Here is an 18,853-nt window from a genome sequence, read left to right as displayed (position 1 = left end):
TATGGATCACTGCATTATTACTGCATATGATTCTGGGCAAATTCACACCTGACTGCTTGCCAGTCTTCTGAAACCAAATGTAATGCACTCCACTTCTTGAACTTTTACAGATTCCATATGCAGTTTTTCCTCAAACAATTAAAACAAATCGTCTGTCATTAAGCTTGCTAGGCTACATACAAAGCAAAAGGACAAAGCGAGAAGATAACAATAACCACTATAACGATGGGACAATGCACAGCATATAGGATTTCAAATCCACTGTTACCTCAGAGTACAAATGCATCTCACCGGTGACTTTCAGTAAAAGTTTACGCTTGCTTAGACCACTTTAAAATCTCATTCTCGTCTTGACAGCATCCTTCTAGCACATGCGGCATCCCTCAACAACATTCAGTTTAGCTTGCGTTGTCTTCTTTGAGAAGTAACACTTACTGGTACACACAGAGGGTTGAGCTTGAGCTGCAATACATGTTCAGACACGTCGGCCAATACATGACCATACCGACGATCCTCGGCCAACACTCTCTCTCTACTGCCAGTCGCACACAGTCATCGCATCTTGATCTTTACACGGGAGAAGCTGATGCTGCTGTAGCTTTCAGGTGGCATATCGGACAATCTGTCCAGCAGACTCAAAGGACAGGCACTTGCTGACTAAGAGGAGTAGAAAGCTCACACTCCTACATGGCAGGAACAACAGGCACAAATAGAGACATTTTCTCTAAAAGCAAAGCTACTGAGTACGTCAAACACATTCTCCACATTCATGCGACTTGCTTGACCTAAATCATTGTGGCACCTTCACCCCTGAGGGGACTGACTCAGTCGACTCTACCCTTCTTATCTGCTACTACAAGGCGCTACCGGGCGGCCGTCCGTCCGGGGAGCGCCACAAATGGTCAGTGTAGCGAGAACAACCAGCCGGTCTCCACTTCTCTTTTTCAACATCTGGGCCTGATTTTGGAGCTGTGCAACTCCTTCAAAAGTTGCCATGGGAGACTGGCTTATTGCTGAAAGGCATGAGGCAGTAGCCCTAGCGAGGGCGAAAGGTTCTGCCACTTGAGCAGAAGCACAGTTAGGCAGAAGATTTTCCAAGATGGGAAGCGCAGACAGCACCTCTCTTCAGCACTCCTTTGACAGGACCCATCCACACACAATCCGCGCACAATCTACCTTAGTCAGTGGCTACAAAACATGGCAGCAGTGCTAGAGTGCCTTTCAAAAATGTGTTCAGACAATCCATATAGTCTGCTGTAGTCTCACTTCTGATTTGCTTACAATTTTTTTTTTTTTTTAGCCAAATCAGTTTTTTGCAGACAAATTTCAGGGATTATTCTTAGGCGTCTGATGCACATTTGGTCTAAAGTATTAAGAGCAGCTGGTTCTTGATCTGGCCAATTTGCTTGTTCCTTTAATCTAGTGCGCACTTCTTGGGGCAAAATAACTTGCATGAGTTGGTTCATGCTAGCCCAATTAGGATTTTAACAAGCGATCACTGTTTGCAATTCTTCTCTAAATTTCTGTGGCTTTTCTCTGAGGTTTCAAAATTTGACCTGGTCTCTCAGTTTGTCTTGGGAGTCCTTAAGACTCCGCTTCCCAGGACTTAGGTGACCTTTCTGATGTGTCAACATACCAATGGAAGAATGCATTCTCCTTGCCCCCGTGCCACCTTGGACCCCAAGATTCCTTTAACTGCACAATTCTGTCCAAATCAAAGGTCCCAACCAAGGGAAATGGTTTGGACGGGTCAAGTTCCATTTGTCCAAAGCTTGCGAGTCTTAGGTCCATAATTCCTGTACACTGAAGGCGTTCCTTTGGGGGCTGCGGAATTTCTTTGGAAGAATCCGACCCCACCCTCAATTCACGCAGGAGCACGCAGGAAAACAATCAGGAGGTGGCCACAGGTTGCGAGAACCAAAAGGCACCGCCAAATTCCGAGGTACAGTCACAGACTGACTCTCACTGAACTGGAGGCACGGTCAGTCACTCGCGGTCAAGGAAGCTCGTACCATGGCAGGGAGTGAAGGAACGGTCGGGTCACTCGCTGCAATCTCCGTTCATTCAGAAATGATTTATTCAGGAGGTCCATGCCTTGTCGGCCGGCTCATACCATGGCGGGAAGGAGGAAAAAAACTCCCACAAGGTTCCAGCGACTATTCTTCCACTGTGCACCCTTGCTTTCGACCCTCTCGACAAGCAAAAGGCTAGGGGCGACTGCACACAGTTACAGAATTTGCCCTGGTCCTTTTTACCTCAGTTCACACAAGGCAATTCTCACTCCATCCTTTTCTTCAAGTCACACAAGGCAGCTCTTATTCACCTGACACCATATCCCACAGACCTCCATGACCAACCCCTCCCCCCAAACCTTTACCAACTGCTTAAATTACAGACTGTCTCTTTAAAGGCAGAGTCATCCCACGGGCAACCTCACACTGAGTCCCAGACTTAGAGGTTTCAAAAGGTCTCTTACCTTGGTGTGCGCTTCTGGGATGTTCAGTGAAAGGCGGTCCAGATTGGTTCAATTCTCCTCAGCATTTGGGATCTGAGTCACGGCACCAAATTGTTAAGGAAATATCCAAGGCAGGTTAGGTTGAACAGTCAGAAATTTATTAAAGCACATCACAGCTGTGGGGGAGCAGACAAAACTGACTCTCACAAAAAGAAAGAAAGAAAGAGGATGCATTTATACAGACTGAAAGTTGGAGAACAAAGAAAACACACTACGCATGCTCAAGAGCTAATTTAGCTCAGCAACAGTCTTATCAGCATAGCTGCCTGCTTATCTTCAGGGATGAGCTACTTTGGTGGATAGGAATTTCCTGCTTATAATGAGCAAGTTACAATTACTTTCTCATGGTCACACACACACACACACACACACACACACACACTCAATCCCATCAGGCACCTTGCCTGAACCAAACTACAGGCCTAGTCAGGCTTACCTTCACAAGACAGAAAAAAATCCTACAACTCCCAGCATTCCCCAGCCACCCATGCTGGCTGGGGAATGCTGAGAGTTGTAGGACTTTTTTCTGTCTAAACATGCATACGATTGTGCCTTGAATTTTGTATTGCAAACCACTTGGAGATGTCTTTTCAGAGATGGTGAGCATCCTATCAACGGATTTGATGAATGAAAGAAATAGTAAGTGCTGTTGCAGAAAATGACCGTCCTGCTATGCTCTCAGTCACGGACCAGAGACAGCAGTTCGAGCGGATGTTTTATTCAGAGAAAACACAGAGGTGTGGTACGGTCAAGATGGCTCAAGACTGGACCCTGAACAATAGTTACACTCCGTTTTTATACACACGTGTAAACAGGATACGCAGGCAGGACATTAGTCTTTAATATGATTGGTCTTCACGCTTAGGCCTGTCAAGCACGCGCAGAAGCATCAGCTAGCCTTTCCCCTTGGGGGTGCTAACAGTCAACTTATGTCTGCATTGCAATAAACCGAAAAGGGAACTTATGGGACTTGTTTGCAAGTCCAGAAGAACACGCTTAGCCACAGGTTTATTTTTGATCGTTTGTGGTTTTTGGTTGTCTGCTTTCAGGCAGTTTCACCAGTTTCAGAGAGTGCAAAAGGTTAGGCAGCTTTCAGTTCAGCATTAAGGCATAGCCAGTTAATATGACAGAACAAAATGGAGGGGCAGAGGCTAAGAGATTTCTCCCACACTGCTATAGCACATTGGTTCTCTTTCAGAGCCCTTTTAGCCCTGGTGGGGCTAAGCGGCAGTGTAGTGGCACTTGTCCAGCTGCCCACAGCTGGCAGGCACAAACAATGGAACACAGGAAGCTGCCTTATACCGCTTCCTTATATGCCTTGCATCCGGCCCAGTATGGCCCACGTTAAGTGGCAGTGTGGTTCTTCAGGGTTCTCTCGGGGGGGAGGGGGGGGTCTTTCCTTTTGTGGCCCAATCTGGAGTTGCTGGGGATGATTAAATCTCTGACCTGCTGCATGCAAAGCAGGGGCTCTACCCCTGGGCTGTGATCCTTCTCTTAAAACCAAATAAGATTCTAGTCGTCATGGTTCTGAATAAAGGACCGATTTAAACAAAAACTTAAGAAGCTGCCTTATACCAAGTCAGATCTTTGGTTCACCTAGCTCAGCCAAATCCAGCCCTCCAGGAGTTCCCCAGAAGGCCATTTCCCCCTTCCCCTAGCCCAAACCCCTTTCCAATACTGATTCTTTGGCGGTTTCCTGGCTTTTGTGCCGTTTTCCCCCCTATCCTAAAAGGATGAAATGCCTCTCCTAAGGCTTTGTGACTGGCAGTAAGCGCTACAATATGCTGATACTTTTGGAACATGGGCCCCACCCCTTTTGCTGTTGGCTCCGCCCACTTGCCTTTGGCAAGTCTGGGAACCTCTTTGGCTGAAGAGCAGGACAAAAATGCTGTAAACAAATAATCCCACTTTCTGGCATCAAGTCACTTGAATAGAGAACCCAACTTAAACTGGAGAGATCAAGAAAGGTTCGGCCTAGCTCATGCGTTACCAGAGACAGCTGTGATTTTAATTCCCAGGAAAGTTATCCATACAAATCGAAGAGGCAACTGTTAGATGGGGAAGCCGATTGCTCCTCTTTTAGGGCAAGCTGAAAACCCAGAGTCACGTATACACCCCCCCATAATAATAATAAAAAACCCTCCAAAATTAACAAGATTTGTGTCATTTCTTTGGAAATGATATAGACCTCTCTGAAACGGGTCTCTCAAAAGGTCTTAGAAGTATCGACATTGGCTTGGTGATGTCAAATTCTCATCAAAGCAAAACCACATCCTTGATATGGTCAGCCGTTGTAAACCGCCTAGAGAGCTTCAGCTATGGGGCGGTGTAGAAATGTAATTAATAACAACAGCAACAACAATAATAATGGTTGTTCTGTGAAGTTTTCCTTTTTTTCCTCCTCCCTCCCAATCCCTTTTCCTTGTGTGTCGTGTCTTTGTTTAGATGGCATGCCTGTTTGGCTGAAGACCGGGGTAAAAATACTGTAAATAAATAAATAGCCTGGCCTGGCTATTCTTTCAGGTATCCAAGAGGGGCTTGAGTCAGGAGCTCAGAGATTCAGATTCTTTTATTTGCAACAGCCACAGGCCTTTGCATTTAAAATATAATGTACAGGGAATAAAAGCAAGATTACAACTGACTGAAATTACCTAGATTCGATTCTAGAAATTTACATCAAACACCAACACCAGAACTAATACACAATCCTTGTCACATAAAAGAATTAAATGGATAAACTGCCGATCAAGCAAAAGGACTGTGTGAAATTAAAACTCAGATAAAATGATAGAGATTCTATATAATTATTTATTTTTGCCCCAATAGTATTCACAGTAGATTTTTTTTCAAGCAGGGTGGAGGGGTTCAGAGATACAATTTCTCTTTATGATTTCCGCAACTGGGGGGCAGGGGGAGAGGGAGGTATCCTCTTTTTCAGCAGGACTCTTCATTTTGGATGCTGCACCTATGGCAACCTTTTTGTACCCAAGTGTTTACCAAAAAAAACCCCTAAAAGTGCTCAAGGATAATAGAATTGTAGTATAGGAACTACAATTGTGGGTACGGGAAAAAGGGGGAGTGTCTTTTCCCATTTCCTTCGAGAGCTCTCAAGAAAGTGCTCTAGAGAAAGGTTGCTTTGTACCTGCCAGGAATTATTTTAACAAAGACCTAAGCTTTTTTAATTGCATTCCCTCCTTCTCCTGCACTGGAGCCGGAGAGCAAGAGAGGGAGAAAGGAATTGTCCACCAATGGCAGTTTCTTGGCTCTGCAATGAGATGTACCTGCTGGCTGTCATCAATTCTCTCTATTTCTGATGTCCAGGTAGTGAGTGTCGCTGCTTACATGGTCGAAAGAACATCCCCCCACACACACAACAGGGAAGTATCAGCAGGTTTGAGGGACCCTGAGGTTTGTCCTCAGACGGAACCCCCAAAACAGCGCAATGAGGATTGGGTGTGCTCAGTGTTCACTGTAAAAAAAACAGAAAACCAGGAAGGGAGGAGGGGAAAATGGAATGGTGTAAATTGGAAGAGGGCATGGCTGGCGGACGGAACACATTTGTTCCAGGGTTTTATCAAACATTCAGGGGTCAGCAAGTGAGAGGGAAATAATGGGGATGGGTCTCATGTTGGGCAAATAAATCTTAATTTCCCAAAGGACATATGACAGGGAGGTTGTAATAGGCCACTTTGGTAGCACTGCCCTTCTGGCATAGTGTAGCAGTTAGATTCTCAAGTGAAGCTCTGGTTCGAATCCCTACTTGGCTGGCAAGCTGAATGTAGACACAGCCCAAGCTACCTTGCAGGGCTCTTGGGAGGACTAAGTGACATGAGGCGGGGCAGAACATATTGGGAATATTGCAACCTCATCTGCAAGTTACTGGACGGGGGCAGTGTTGCAGCTAGTTAGGTCGTGGGGATTTTGACCACAGCTAGCCTTAGGATCTCTATAGCCTACAGTGTGGTTTCCTGTGATTTCTTTCTTATGCTCCTCCCCCCCCCCCTTGACTTTCACCATTGCTGGGAGCACATCTGTTTGCTCTTGCTCCTGCAGGTGTAACGGAACGCATGGACTGAACAAACTCCTTTTGAAACTCTACAGTGTATCTGCATTGTATATGTAAGAATATTTGTGAGTAAAACCGTTTCCTTTCCTTCACTGAAGAAGGCTCTGGTCTCCTTTTATTATGCTAAGAGGCTTGTGTGCATGTGGGACTGGTAAATGCTCATTCTGTTTTGCCTTTTGTTTTTTTTCTGCTAGCTGCCTTTCTAACAGGAGGCATCATTATGAAATAATCCCCATCATAACAATTACAAAGTGCACTGCCATGTGCTCCTGGAGAGAAGGGTGGGATTTAAGGGTGCTGTTATGGGGAATGGCCATAGTTCAGTGGTAGAGCACATGTTTTGAATGCTGAAGGTCCCTGGTTCAATCCCCAGTTAAAAGGATCAAGGAGCAGATGACAGAAAAACCCTTCTCTGCTTTGGACCCTGGAGAGCCATTGTCAGTCAGAGTACAGGGCTAAATCATGGCTGGGAAGCCTCTTTCAGCCCAAGGGCTGAATTCCATTTTGGAGAAGCCTTGGGTGCTGCATTCCGGTGGTGGGGTGGGGTCAAAGGCAAAAGGGGTGAGGCAAAGATACCAAAGCTACCAGCGTATTGTAGCTCCAAGCTCTTCCTGCTAGTCGCTAAGCGTCAGAGAGGCATTTCAACCTTTTAGAAGGGGGGGGCTGCACAAAAGTCAGGAAACCACCCCGACCATTGGTGGCTGGGGGAAAGGGGGTGGGGCCAGGGATTTTTAAAAAATCATTTTTAATTGATCCGCCAAAGAGTCCATTTGCACCAAGAATGAATGGAGCACATTAATGAGACAATTGAGACTAATGCACGTGGCACCTTAGAAGGGGCAGCCTGCTATTAGGGCCTTGCTGCCATGTCTGAAGCACGACAGGCAGTGTCTGGTGAAGGAAGAATAGAGATAATAGTTTAAAGTAGCTCCTCTTTTCTTTTGGAGTGTCACTGATAGCCCAAATGGAGACCAGACCATTACCATAATGAACAGAGAGTCTCTGGCAGAGGAAAGGAGAAAAAAAAAACCACTAATCACAAGAGATGTTATTGTGTGTGTGTGTATGTATGTATGTGTGTGTGTGTATATACATATACATTCTTCTTCCCCACCCTGAAAAGAGAGACTTTGGTGTTTGAGCTCAAGTGGAGGTTGCAATGGCAGTGAAGAAAAGAGAAAGGGAGCTGAAAATGAAAAGGGGGGCAGGGCAGAGAATAAAACAGCAGAGGTGAAAAGGGAAACAAGCCCGGGGAACAAGGGGGTAGATTAATCAAAATTGCCTATCAGATGGGTGTTGGGTCCTCCTACCCAGCAGTCCATGTTACAAATGGACTGCATCTCATGGGCTACCAGGGGCATGCATTGATTTCATAGTGAATAAAAATGGAAGCCCATTTTTGTGACCTCATTCATACCCATTCATCACTCATTCGAGGGGGGTGGGCTGACTTTTCTCCGGCGGCAGCAGAACTGATTTTGGCAGCCACCTCCTGATGCACAGGCAACATTTTATTTTCCCAGAATGCCCCAGACATGTTCACAGAGTCATTGAGTTGGAAGGTTCCCTTGAGGTCATCTAGTCCACCTCTTGCTCAGTCCAATGACAGCTCCCCTAACAGATGGCCATTCAGCCTCTGCTTAAAAAACGCCAGCAACAGGAAGCCCATCACCTCCTGAGGGCAGCCTGTTCCACTGTGAAAGAGCTCGTACCATTAGGAAATTTCTCCCAATGTTCAGCCAAAATCTGTTTCCCTGCCATTTCTGCCCCTTGGTTCTAGTCCTGCCCTTGGGAGCAGCAGAGAACAACTCTGGCCCTCCTTCTGCATGAACCACTATATTCTGCATGAACCACTATATGTTCACTTGCCTTCGGCCCCGCTCACCACTGGAGTGTGGCTCCTGAGAGCTTCTCCTAAACTGAATTTGGCCTGAAAGTGTCTCCAAACCCCTGATTAGTTCAGTATTGTCCATGTTGCAGCTCTCCAGGGACTTGGGATTCTTTCCCAGGCCTACCTGGGCCGGATCTACACTCATGCTTTTTATCATTACTGAAGTGCAGTGATAACTGTTGGGGCGCATGATGCTGTCCATCTACTACTTTTCTAACTGTATTTTCTGCTTTTTCACTGTATTATCCCAAACCTAATTTGCAACAAATATAGCCTTTTTACTGCTTTAATTGTACAGTTGTGCATCCTAGCTGCGCACTCTCTTTGTCTGTTTTAGGTGTGTTCTAACATTCAGTGTATTTCTGATAGCCAATTGTTGTGAAGTGCGCGTGTGTTGGGTTTTTTAGTGCTTTCAGCTTTACTCGTTAGGGCGGCTCTCCACGTGGTCTCTGCCATTTCATGCAACCTTCAGAAGTGCTTTCCTAGCTGCTTAATTTAAAAATAAATAAATTGGCTTTTCCCTGTGCACTTTCACAGCTGCACACGAATGCACACACCTAACCACAGTATTAATTCACACATGTGCAGGTGCACAGACACTAGGAAATGTAAAAAAACAAAAAACAAAGCGGTGGCGCAACAGGGGATTCAGCGAAGAACACGTGATTGAAGGGACGTGACCATCAGACGACCGCCCCATTGTTGCAGTATGAGTGTTAACAGAGTGTTAATTGTTGCGGTATGAGTGCGCTAACAGAATAAAGGATTTAAAATACCATGACAGATGACATTGTTTGCGCTACGACGTAAAATTGCGCAAGGGGGATATTGTGTCACCATGATGGGATCGTATCGATATGACACGAGGTGTAGATCCAGCCCTAGAGAAGCCAGAAATTGAATCTGGGGCCTTCCTCATGCAAAGGAAGGGCTCTGTCACTGAGCTACATCCCATACCTCCTTACCAGCTAGGATCCTTTACTAAAAAGTGAATGGTGAATCTAATTATTACTATTTTCTAGAGAGAAAGTACTGAAGTGTGTGTGTGGGGTGGGGTGGGGTGGGGTGGGCGGTGGAGTTGATTCTTTTTCCCATGCCTGATATCACACTCTCTTTGTCTCTTGGCAGGTGGTTCCCAGCCAAGCCTGTTGTCTCTCCCAACTGTGATGGGAATTGGTGGTAAGAAGATGCTCCAGGTGGCCCAGGCAGAGGCAGGCAGGCAGACACCAGGAAAACCTGTCTGTTTCATACTTTGCACACCAAATGAAATGGGGGAGAAGCCAGCAAAGAAAGTGCAGGCCTCCAAACTTGGCAAAATAAAGAAAGGGAAGAGAGGAAGAGAGAAGGGGAGAGATTTAAGCTCCTTCTCTTGCGTTCCAAATCCTGTGTTCTGTCCCTGTTGCTTCATTTTTTAAATCACACACACACACACACACACACACACTATTGATTAACTTAAGTTCCACATGATCCATGATGAAAGACAAGCAAGCTATAAAAAGAAATGGAGCAGATATTTTAGGATCTGTGATTTGTTCTGATAACGTTCCTAAAAGTGTGTGTGTGTGACGGGGGGACCCCTAAAACAGTAATGCTGCAATCCAATCATCACTCCTTATAGTGATCTCAGGTTGCGAGTGCCGACAGTAATGGAGCCAAAATGGGGCCACTGAGAAACAAGGAGGTATTAGTGTGCTCAGGGGAACTCCAAGGTTTTCAGAAGTACAAAAATCCCAACCACCCTTAAAAAAAATTAGTGCCCTCCCCACACCCAAAATCCCCCATCCCAATGAGGACTGCGTATGCAGAGAAGCCAAGGAATAGATAGAATGGGGGACAGAATGGAATGTCCCGGATAAAGTCATGGTGGGCTGGCTAGCACCTGTTCCCTCTAATATTGAACTTGGGTGGTTGAGTGCCGATCAGTTTGGAATGAAATGGGGGCCACCCAAAAATAAGATAGTGGTTTCTAGTACAGACTCAGAGGGATCCTGAGGCAGACGTAAGAAGCGAAGTTTGTAAATTGAAAGGAAAAATGCAAAATGGCCCCATAAGGACAAACCAAGTAATGATGGCAGTTGAACTGTATCCTCTATACAGCCTCTGAACCTGACAGCTGAGTGGAACCCCAGCTTTGTGCCTTTCGGTAAGTTTCCCCAAAAGATCTAATTACACCGGGGGTGGAGAATTGTACCTCTCAGCCCCTTGGCCAGAGGCTAGGAGATTTCTCCCACAGGAGAAAGGGCATGAGCCAGGAGAAGGGGAACATCAGAGGACCACATTGGGAGGTTTTGCAGCCCTGCACTAAACCATGGTTTAGCAGTGTGCAAAATAGGCCCATTAAAAAAACACACTAGCATAATAAGGCGGCGGGGTGGGTAAATTTTTTTGTGGGGTGCTCTGTCTCTCAAATAAAAATCCCAGCTACCCAAACTCAGAACATTGGGAATGTTATTCAGCATAATTATATAAGGCACTGGTATCAAAGGATGGGAATTAAATTGACCCATCCAAAATGGTTGCCGCTGATACATCGTGGGTGTGGGAACAGGAAGAACAAGGTCTCAGGTGCAGGAGCAGGAAGTGGCGTTGCAACAGTGGCTGGTGCAAGTTGTTGAGAGTGGGGTGCACCCGTGCTGGATGGTAGGCTGTGATTTGTTGTCTCCTTTGCTAGTCAGAACAACAAAATCACTAGTCTTCCAAACAGAAGCAGGCCAAAAACAATATTCACATCCTTAGCACCGAGACCCTCTCCAGATCTTGCTCCATTGCCTCCACTTCCCTGGAGACTGCCCTGACTTGGGGCTTCTGTCTGAAAAGAAAGATAAGTTATTTGTGTCAGAGTTGGATGGGGTCCTTAGAGGTCTTCTAGCCCAACCCTGCTGTTCAATGCGGGTTGCAATGCCAGCATCCATGACAGAGTGTCACCCAGTCCCTCCAGAAATGCCTCCACCAAAAAAGAGCCGCCAATCAAGCCACTGTCAAAAAGCTCCTACCGTTAGAAGCATATCCTAATGTTTAGCCAAAATCCGCCTCTGTCAAATTTCCACCCATTGGTTTCTAGTCCTGTGGAAGGAATGGAGAACAAGTTTGTTTCATCTTCTGTGTGAAAGCTATTTGAGGAGTGCTATCACGTCTCCCTTTCTCTTCTCCAGGGGAAACATACCCAGGTCTTTCATCCGTTCCTCTCTGGCCATGCCTTCCAGAACTCCTGGTCTCCAACCTCAAGCACAGAATTATAGAATAGAAAGGGGTCTTTAGGGTCATCTAGTCAGGACTGCCCCAGGACAGTGTGCATCTTGAAGCAGAGCAGGACACAGCGCCCCACACCCATCCAAGTCAAGGTGCATAGTACCCAAAGCCAGCCACATTATTTTGGTACAGAATATACCATAAGCAACTTTCCCCATCCTTGGCAGAAGGAGCACAATAATAACAAAGTGAATAACTAACTATTTGCCTTTTATGACACCCCAAATCTGCTGCCTGAGGCAACCACCTCACCCTGCCTCATGTTAGGCCTGGCCCAGCATCTAGTCCAACCCCCTGTTCAATGCAGGAATCTTGCAATTACAGCCACCCTGATAGGTGGCCACCCAGCCTCTGCTTAAATACTCCAGTGAGGGAGAGCACACCACCACCTAAAGCAGAACATTTCCACCATCAAACAGCTCTTACTGTTAGGAAGTCTCTCCTAATGTTCAGTCGAAATCTGCTTCCCATCCATTGATCCCAATTCTCTCTAAACCCCAATGTGTGAAGGAGGAGTAGCACTAAGGGGGAGGGAATCATTCTGTGTATGCTCAGAGGCAAACTTTATAGTTTTATTTCACATGCCCCTAGGATTGTAACCTGGGCAGATTCCAGGGTGGAGTTCTGCAACCTGCCAAGGTCTCTAAGAAACGCTTCGGCCTCACCATCTGACAAGCCAGATCCCAAACCTTCTTCCACAACAGATGGAAAGCTGAAATTCAGCACACATGTTCTCAGGATTACTACAAAAGTCTGGAAATGGGACATTTTTATGGTGTTTGTGCAACATACAAGTGTGGCTTTCCCCAACCTGGTGCCCTCCAGACATGTTGGACTACAAGTCCCATCAGACCCAGCTGTCTCTGGATTGTGCCACATCGGACTGCAGGCCTGGTCCTCCATTAAAAATAATCAAAATCAAAACCTGCACATAGCAAACTAGCATATCAGGGAGATGGCTACAGTAGAACCTTTCTCCTAGACATGCTAGCTTTCTATACATGGGGACTTGGGGTGGTTTGTTTTGAAAGAGCATTCCATCACAGGAACACAGGCAAGACACAAATTTAACCCCTCAGCAGGTGACTGGCCGGAGACATAATGGGCTAAGAACCCTTCCTCCAACACCCCACCCCCTCAAATTCAGGTTTTGCTCTCGCAAACTGTGTCAGTATAAAGGATTTATAATTTCAGGATTGATTTTCACATTAATTAATTAATTACTTGATTTTATGTTAATTAATTTTCACATTAATTAAGTATTCACATTAATTGGTTCCTCTGCTCCTAAAGGCAGAAAGTGAAGAATTTTTTTTATAATGATCTCCCCCCCGGCTCCAGCTCAGCCCTTGGATTTGTTTTGTGCAGTTCTTTCTCCCCTACTCTCTGGGATGCTCCTGCAAGGTCCTTTATTTAGAAACGGGACAGGCAAAAATATTGTGTGGCTCCCCTCAGACCTTGTGATAGGGTGGGCAACACATTTGAAGACAGCTTGCCAAAAGACTCGGAAAAGGTTTAAACCAGGAGTGGGAACCTTGGGCAAAATCCAACATGGAAATGAATGGGACTTAAGTTAGTCATGACTAACTTAAATTCCATTCATTTCAGTGGGTCTATTCTATGTACGTATGCATGTATGTATTTACAACATTTATATACTGCTCTACATCAAAGATTTTGGAGCGGTGAACAGCGAGATACAAGAATAAGACCCCACGATTAGAACCATGAAAACATTTTTAAAAGAACAGGTTCTGAACATAATAAACCGCGGCTGGTCAGTCTAGGAAGCCTTCCTGGAAAAGAGGAAGGCGCCGAAAGCAACACAACGTTGGCGCCTGCCTGACCTCCAGGGGCAGGGAATTCCACAGGAAGGGGGCCGCCACGCTGAAGGCTCTCTTCCTGGTGGACTCCAGCCGGGCCATGGGTCCACGTGGAGCCACCAGGAGAAGCCCTCCGATGACCTCAGTGACCGGGCAGGTTGGTAAGGGAGACGGCGCTCTCTCAGGCACCCTGGTCCCAAGTGGCTTAGGGCTTTGTACACTAGCACCAGAACCTTAGACCTGGCCCGGTAGCGAATAGGCAGCCAGTGCAGTTCCCTCAGCGAAGGAGTTGCACGCTGAAAAGGGGCCGAGCTGCTGCGTCCTGCTCCAGCTCCCGGAGCAGCCTCAAGGGCAGCCCCACACAGAGCGCGTTGCAGTAATCCAGTCTTGAGGTTACCAGCGCCTGGACCACCGTGGCCAAGCTATCCCTGGCCAGGAGAGGCCGTAGCTGGCGAGCCAGCCGAAGCTGGTAAAAGGCACTCCGAGCCGCAGCGCCCACTTGGGCCTCCAGCGACAGTGATGGATCTAGGAGTTCCCCCAAACGATGGACCTGATCTTTCAGAGGGAGTGCAACCCCACCCAGAACAGGCAATGCATCTATCTCCCGGACCTGGGAACCACTCACCCACAGGGCTTCCGTCTTGCCAGGGTGCACCTTCAGTCTATTGGCCCTCATCCCGCCCATTACTGAGTTCAGGCACTGGTCCAGGACTTGCACAGCCTCTCCTGATTCAGATGCCACAGGGAGATAGAGTTGTGTGTCATCGGCATACTGATGGCACTTGGCTCCAAATCCCCGGACGACCGCTCCCAGTGGCTTCATAGAGATGTTAAGCAACATTGGGGACAAGATGGTGCCCTGCGGCACCCCATAGCGCAACTGCCGAGGGGCCGAGGAATGGTCACCCAATTTCACTCTCTGACATCGGCCCCGCAGGTAGGGCCGGAACCACTGTAGCGCAGTGCCTCCGATACCCATCCCACGGAGTCCATCCAGGAGGATACCGTGGTCGATGGTTTCAAAAGCCGATGAGAGCTCGAGCAGAATTCACAGGGTTGCACTCCCCCGTCCTCTCTCGATAAAGGCCATCCACCAGGGCGACCAAGGCTGATTCAGTCCCATAACCAGATCGAAGCCCAGACTGGAATGGGTCTAGATAAGTAGGACCTAGGTTGGATTTTACCCCTCAGGCCAGGGGTCCCGATCTGGCCTTCTGGGATTTCCAAGAAGACTACACCCTCTTCCCCCCACACCCCCGATTGTTTGCGGTTTTCCCAGTTTTTGTGCAGCTTTTCCCCCCATTCTAAAAGGTTTGTTTTCTGAACTTGTTTGTTTGCTTGTTTAAAAATAATAGCTTCATATTGTCTGCACGATAACGTGCAGTCTACATACTGTTTCGAAGCCCAGCTAATAAAACCTTCCTTCCTTTACTACAATGCTGGTGACTCATTTTCCTTCCCTCTAAGAACAAACTCTGGTGGTGTGTGCTGAAAGGACTGTAGCCCAAATGGGACCACTGAGCAACAAGGGGGTGCTATTGGCATGCTCGGTGGGAACCGTGACGTTTGCAGAAATAAGAGGTGCATTAAAAAAAGAGCACACAACAGCCATGGAATGTACAGTGATAGTTGGAAAACAGAACCGGAACATGGTAGCAGGGTGGGGGTGGTGATGGCGGAAGGGACTCTGCAGTATTGAACAGGTACACTCGTGTTAGGTGATGAAGATATGGTATAATATTCTGTTGCAGGTCTCACTTGTTGGCTATATTTTTAATTATTGATTGAATAAAACGAAAGCATTTATACGTCAACATTTTCTAAATAAAGATACCAAACAGTATCATTTTACATGCTATACATTATCCCTTTCCTGTGTTGCAAAAGTAGTAAAGAACATTTTTAGGTTAGATTTTTTTTTTAAAGAAGTATTGCATATATTTCATTTCCCCCAAAAAAAATTTTCCTGGGAAAACCATTGGGAAAATTAGTCCTTTTCCCTTCCATGGGTTCAAACTTTCTGGAAATGTTACATTTCCCCCTTCTTTCACCTTCTAGAAACCTTTTAAGACAGACAGCTAAAGGGAAATTCCACTGATTTTTGGAGGATATATGGTCTCATCAGCATGCAGAAAGGCAAAGTCATGTCTCACTAATGTGAAATTGCTGATCTTGTAACACAAAACATAACTTGTCTCTAAGATAGGCTTCTGTTCCAGAGGACTGGAAGGTGGCCAGTGTAATGCCAAATTTGAAGAAGTGATCAAAGGGGCAACCAGGAAAATACAAGCCAGTCAACTTAACGTCTGTTCTGGGTAAACCGGTTGAAGGCATTATTAAAGATAAAATTAGTAAGCATACAGAAGGACAAGCCCTACTGAAAAAGAATCAACATGACTTCCACAAAGGTAAGTTCTGTCTCACTAACCTTTAAGAGTTCTTTGAAAGCGTCAATAAACACAGGAATGTTGATCTGGCAGACATTGTTGACTTCGACTTCCAAAAGGCTCTTGACAAAGTCCGTCACCAAAGACCCCTGAGCAAATTTAGCAGTCATGGGATAAGAAGAGAGGCAGAGGTTCCCCAATCCTGCCTGAGGAGGGTCTTAATCCAGCCTGCAGAGGTTCTCAATCTGGCCTGTGAAACTTCCCAGTCCAGCCTGCAGAAGGTTGGGCAACTGCTGCAGGCCCCGCCCCATCCCTAAGCCTCACGCCTGGGAGGGTCAAGGAATCGCCAAGGAATCTCTGATCTATGTGCCTCTGTATGCCAATTGCTGGGGAACATGAGTGGGAGGGTGCTACTGCACTCATGTCCTGCTTATGGGCTTCTGAGAAGCACCTGGTTGGCCACTGTAGGAAAAAAGATGATGGACTAGATTAGGGGTCCCCAACTTTTGTGAACCTGTGGGCACATCTGGGAATTTGAGAAACTGCTGTGGGCACCACCACAGAATGGCTCCCATGGAGGATGTGGCTAGTCACATAATGGCTGCCATGGGGGCTAGTCAAAAGGGATGGGGGGGGAGAGAAATAGTGACACGTGAGGCTAAAAGGGGAGATAAACTGCGTGGTAAGAAGGTGGGAGAGAGAAAAAGCAAGGCTAGAGGCTGGGAGTCGAGAGAAACAGCAAGATAAAGGGGTAAATGGAAGAGAAAGAGCAAAGCTAGGGACTAGGAAGAGAGAGAAAGAAGAAGGCAAGGGACAGGAATGGAGAGAAATAGCAAGGCTATGTATAATTGCGAGGAAGTTGTATTTTCATATATAGCCAGTTAATATGTATTCACTGCTATGTAGAAATCCATGTACTGTATGTATATTTTAAAAAACAGGAAAATAATAATTAAAAAAAGCTTTGTGGGTGCCCATGGGTGCCATGTTGGGGACCCCTGGACTGGATGGCCCTTTGGTCACATCCAGAATGGCTCTCCTTATGTTATTATTTGCACAATCATCTTAAGTATTCACAGTATACAGAAGTTGTATAATTTCATCACAAATGGTTTCATGCAGCCCGGCAGTCAAGGGCCAAAGAGGCCAGGGTAAACACTCTGTTAAACGTTCCTGGACCGCCTGGAGGGGTTGGGCATTGGAGACACCGTAATGCGGTGGTTCCGGTCCTTCCTCTCCGGCAGGCACCAGAGGGTAGCACTGGGAGGAGGTGGTTTCGGACCCGTGGCCACTCGCGTGTGGGGTGCCACGGGTTCCATCCTCTCCCCGATGCTATTTAACATCTATGCGAAGCCGCTGGGGGCGATCATCAGGAGGTTCGGGGTGTGGTGTCATCGATATGCGGATGACACGCAGCTCTACCTCTCGTTCAAATCTGATGGTTTCAAAAGCCGATGAGAGCTTGAGCAGAATTAACAGGGTTGCACTCCCCCTGTCCCTCACTCCCCCTGTCCCTCACTCCTTTTGGAGTTCTTTGCAATCCCTTTTTGTTTAACCACCCTAAATAATTGGTGCCATCCACAAACTTGGCCACCTCCTTCTCACTCCTAATTCCAGATCATTGATGAACAGGTTGAAAAGCATTGGCCCCAGTACAAGATCCCTGTGAGACCTCACTGTTCACATCCCTCCATTGGGAGAATTTATCGTTTATTTCTACTTCTGTTTTTTAACCAGTTACCAATCCATAAGAGGACTTCTGCTCTTATCCCATGGGTGCTAGGTTTGTTCAGGAGCCTTCGATGAGGGAATTTGTCAAAAGCCTTTTGAAAGTCCAGGTAAACCATGTCTACCGGATCACCCCTGTCCACATGTTTATTGACACTCTCAAAGAACTCCAAAAGGTTAGTGTGACAGGACGTACCTTTGTAGAAGCCATGTTGATCCTTCTTCAGCAAGATTGTCCTTCCATATGCTTGATAATTGTATCTTTAAAGTTTACCCATAACAAACATTAAGCTAACTGGCCTGTAATTTCCTTGACTCCCCTTTGATCCCTCCTTAAAAATGGGCATTACATTGGCCGTTCTTGTCCTCTGGTTCAGAGGCTGATCTTAGGACACGTTACATATTTTTGTTAGACAATCAAGAGTTTCACACTTTGAGTTCTTTAAGAACTCTAGGATGGATACCATCTGGGCCTGGTGACTTGTTAGCTTTCCATTTGTCAAGAAGGTCTAGAAATTCATCACCACTATTTGCCTCAGTTCCTCAGGCTTCCTTCCTGAAAATATCGTTTCAGACATGGATATGTGTCTTATACCTTCTGCAGTGAAAACAGACACGAATAGTTCATTCAGATTCTCTACAATCTTCTGATCCTCCTTTAGTGCTCCTTTAACTCCCTTGTCATCCACTGGCCCAACTGTCTCCCTAGCCGGTTTCCTGCTTGTGATGTATTTAAAAAATGGTCATAATGTTATTAGCGCTATACTTTTCAAAATCCTTTCTTTGTCTTTGTCCACTGGCATTTCTTTTGTGCAAGTTTGAGTTCCTTTTTGTTCTTTTCATTTGGGCAAAATTCCATTTTCTGAAGGAAGTGTTCTTATCTCTAATAGCTTCCTCGACACTACTTTTTAATCATACTGGTGGTCTCTAGGACATGGTACTACCCTTTCTGATGAGCAATATATATGGTCAGGAACAAGGAGGCAGTAACACCTGCCTCCTTGTTCCTGACCACCCAGTGTTCTGGAGGGATGTGAGCCTCTTGACTCCCCCTTTCAACTTCCTTTTACCAGTTCCCTCATTTTTGAGAAGTTTCCTCTTTTGAAGACAAATGTGACTGTGTTGGACTTCACATCTTGCACCAGATCCTTAACATTCACATCTTGCACCAGATCCTGGGCACCACTTCAG

At 46.3% G+C, this 18,853-nt stretch overlaps 1 protein-coding gene across 6 annotated transcripts in view; it reads right to left on the bottom strand.

The window, feature by feature from the left end:
- Positions 1–1,885: 1,885 nt before the first annotated feature.
- LOC146334060 (uncharacterized) overlaps positions 1,886–18,853 on the bottom strand; it is a 39,075-nt gene continuing 22,107 nt past the window's right edge. For 3 of the 6 annotated variants that reach the window (XR_014786448.1, XR_014786447.1, XR_014786450.1), the window contains 2 exons: positions 11,469–11,538; positions 7,254–11,284 (listed from right to left, as the gene is read on the bottom strand). Coding sequence is in view for 1 of the 6 variants with exons in the window: in XM_084825377.1 (XP_084681503.1) it covers positions 11,471–11,538 (68 nt within the window). In the remaining 5 variants the exon portion in view is untranslated. Of the gene's footprint in view, positions 2,549–7,253; positions 11,285–11,317; positions 11,539–18,853 lie in introns of those variants that run through there. The other 3 variants (XR_014786449.1, XR_014786451.1, XM_084825377.1) reach the window with 3 other exon arrangements.

Source organism: Heloderma suspectum, chromosome W (assembly GCF_057233095.1).
Source record: "Heloderma suspectum isolate Gila_16-S chromosome W, 16-S_ref, whole genome shotgun sequence".
In the NCBI taxonomy this organism is placed as follows: Eukaryota; Metazoa; Chordata; class Lepidosauria; order Squamata; family Helodermatidae; genus Heloderma; species Heloderma suspectum.
The sequence above is the reverse complement of the archived record's forward strand: the minus strand, read 5'-3'. Positions and strand labels throughout refer to the sequence as shown.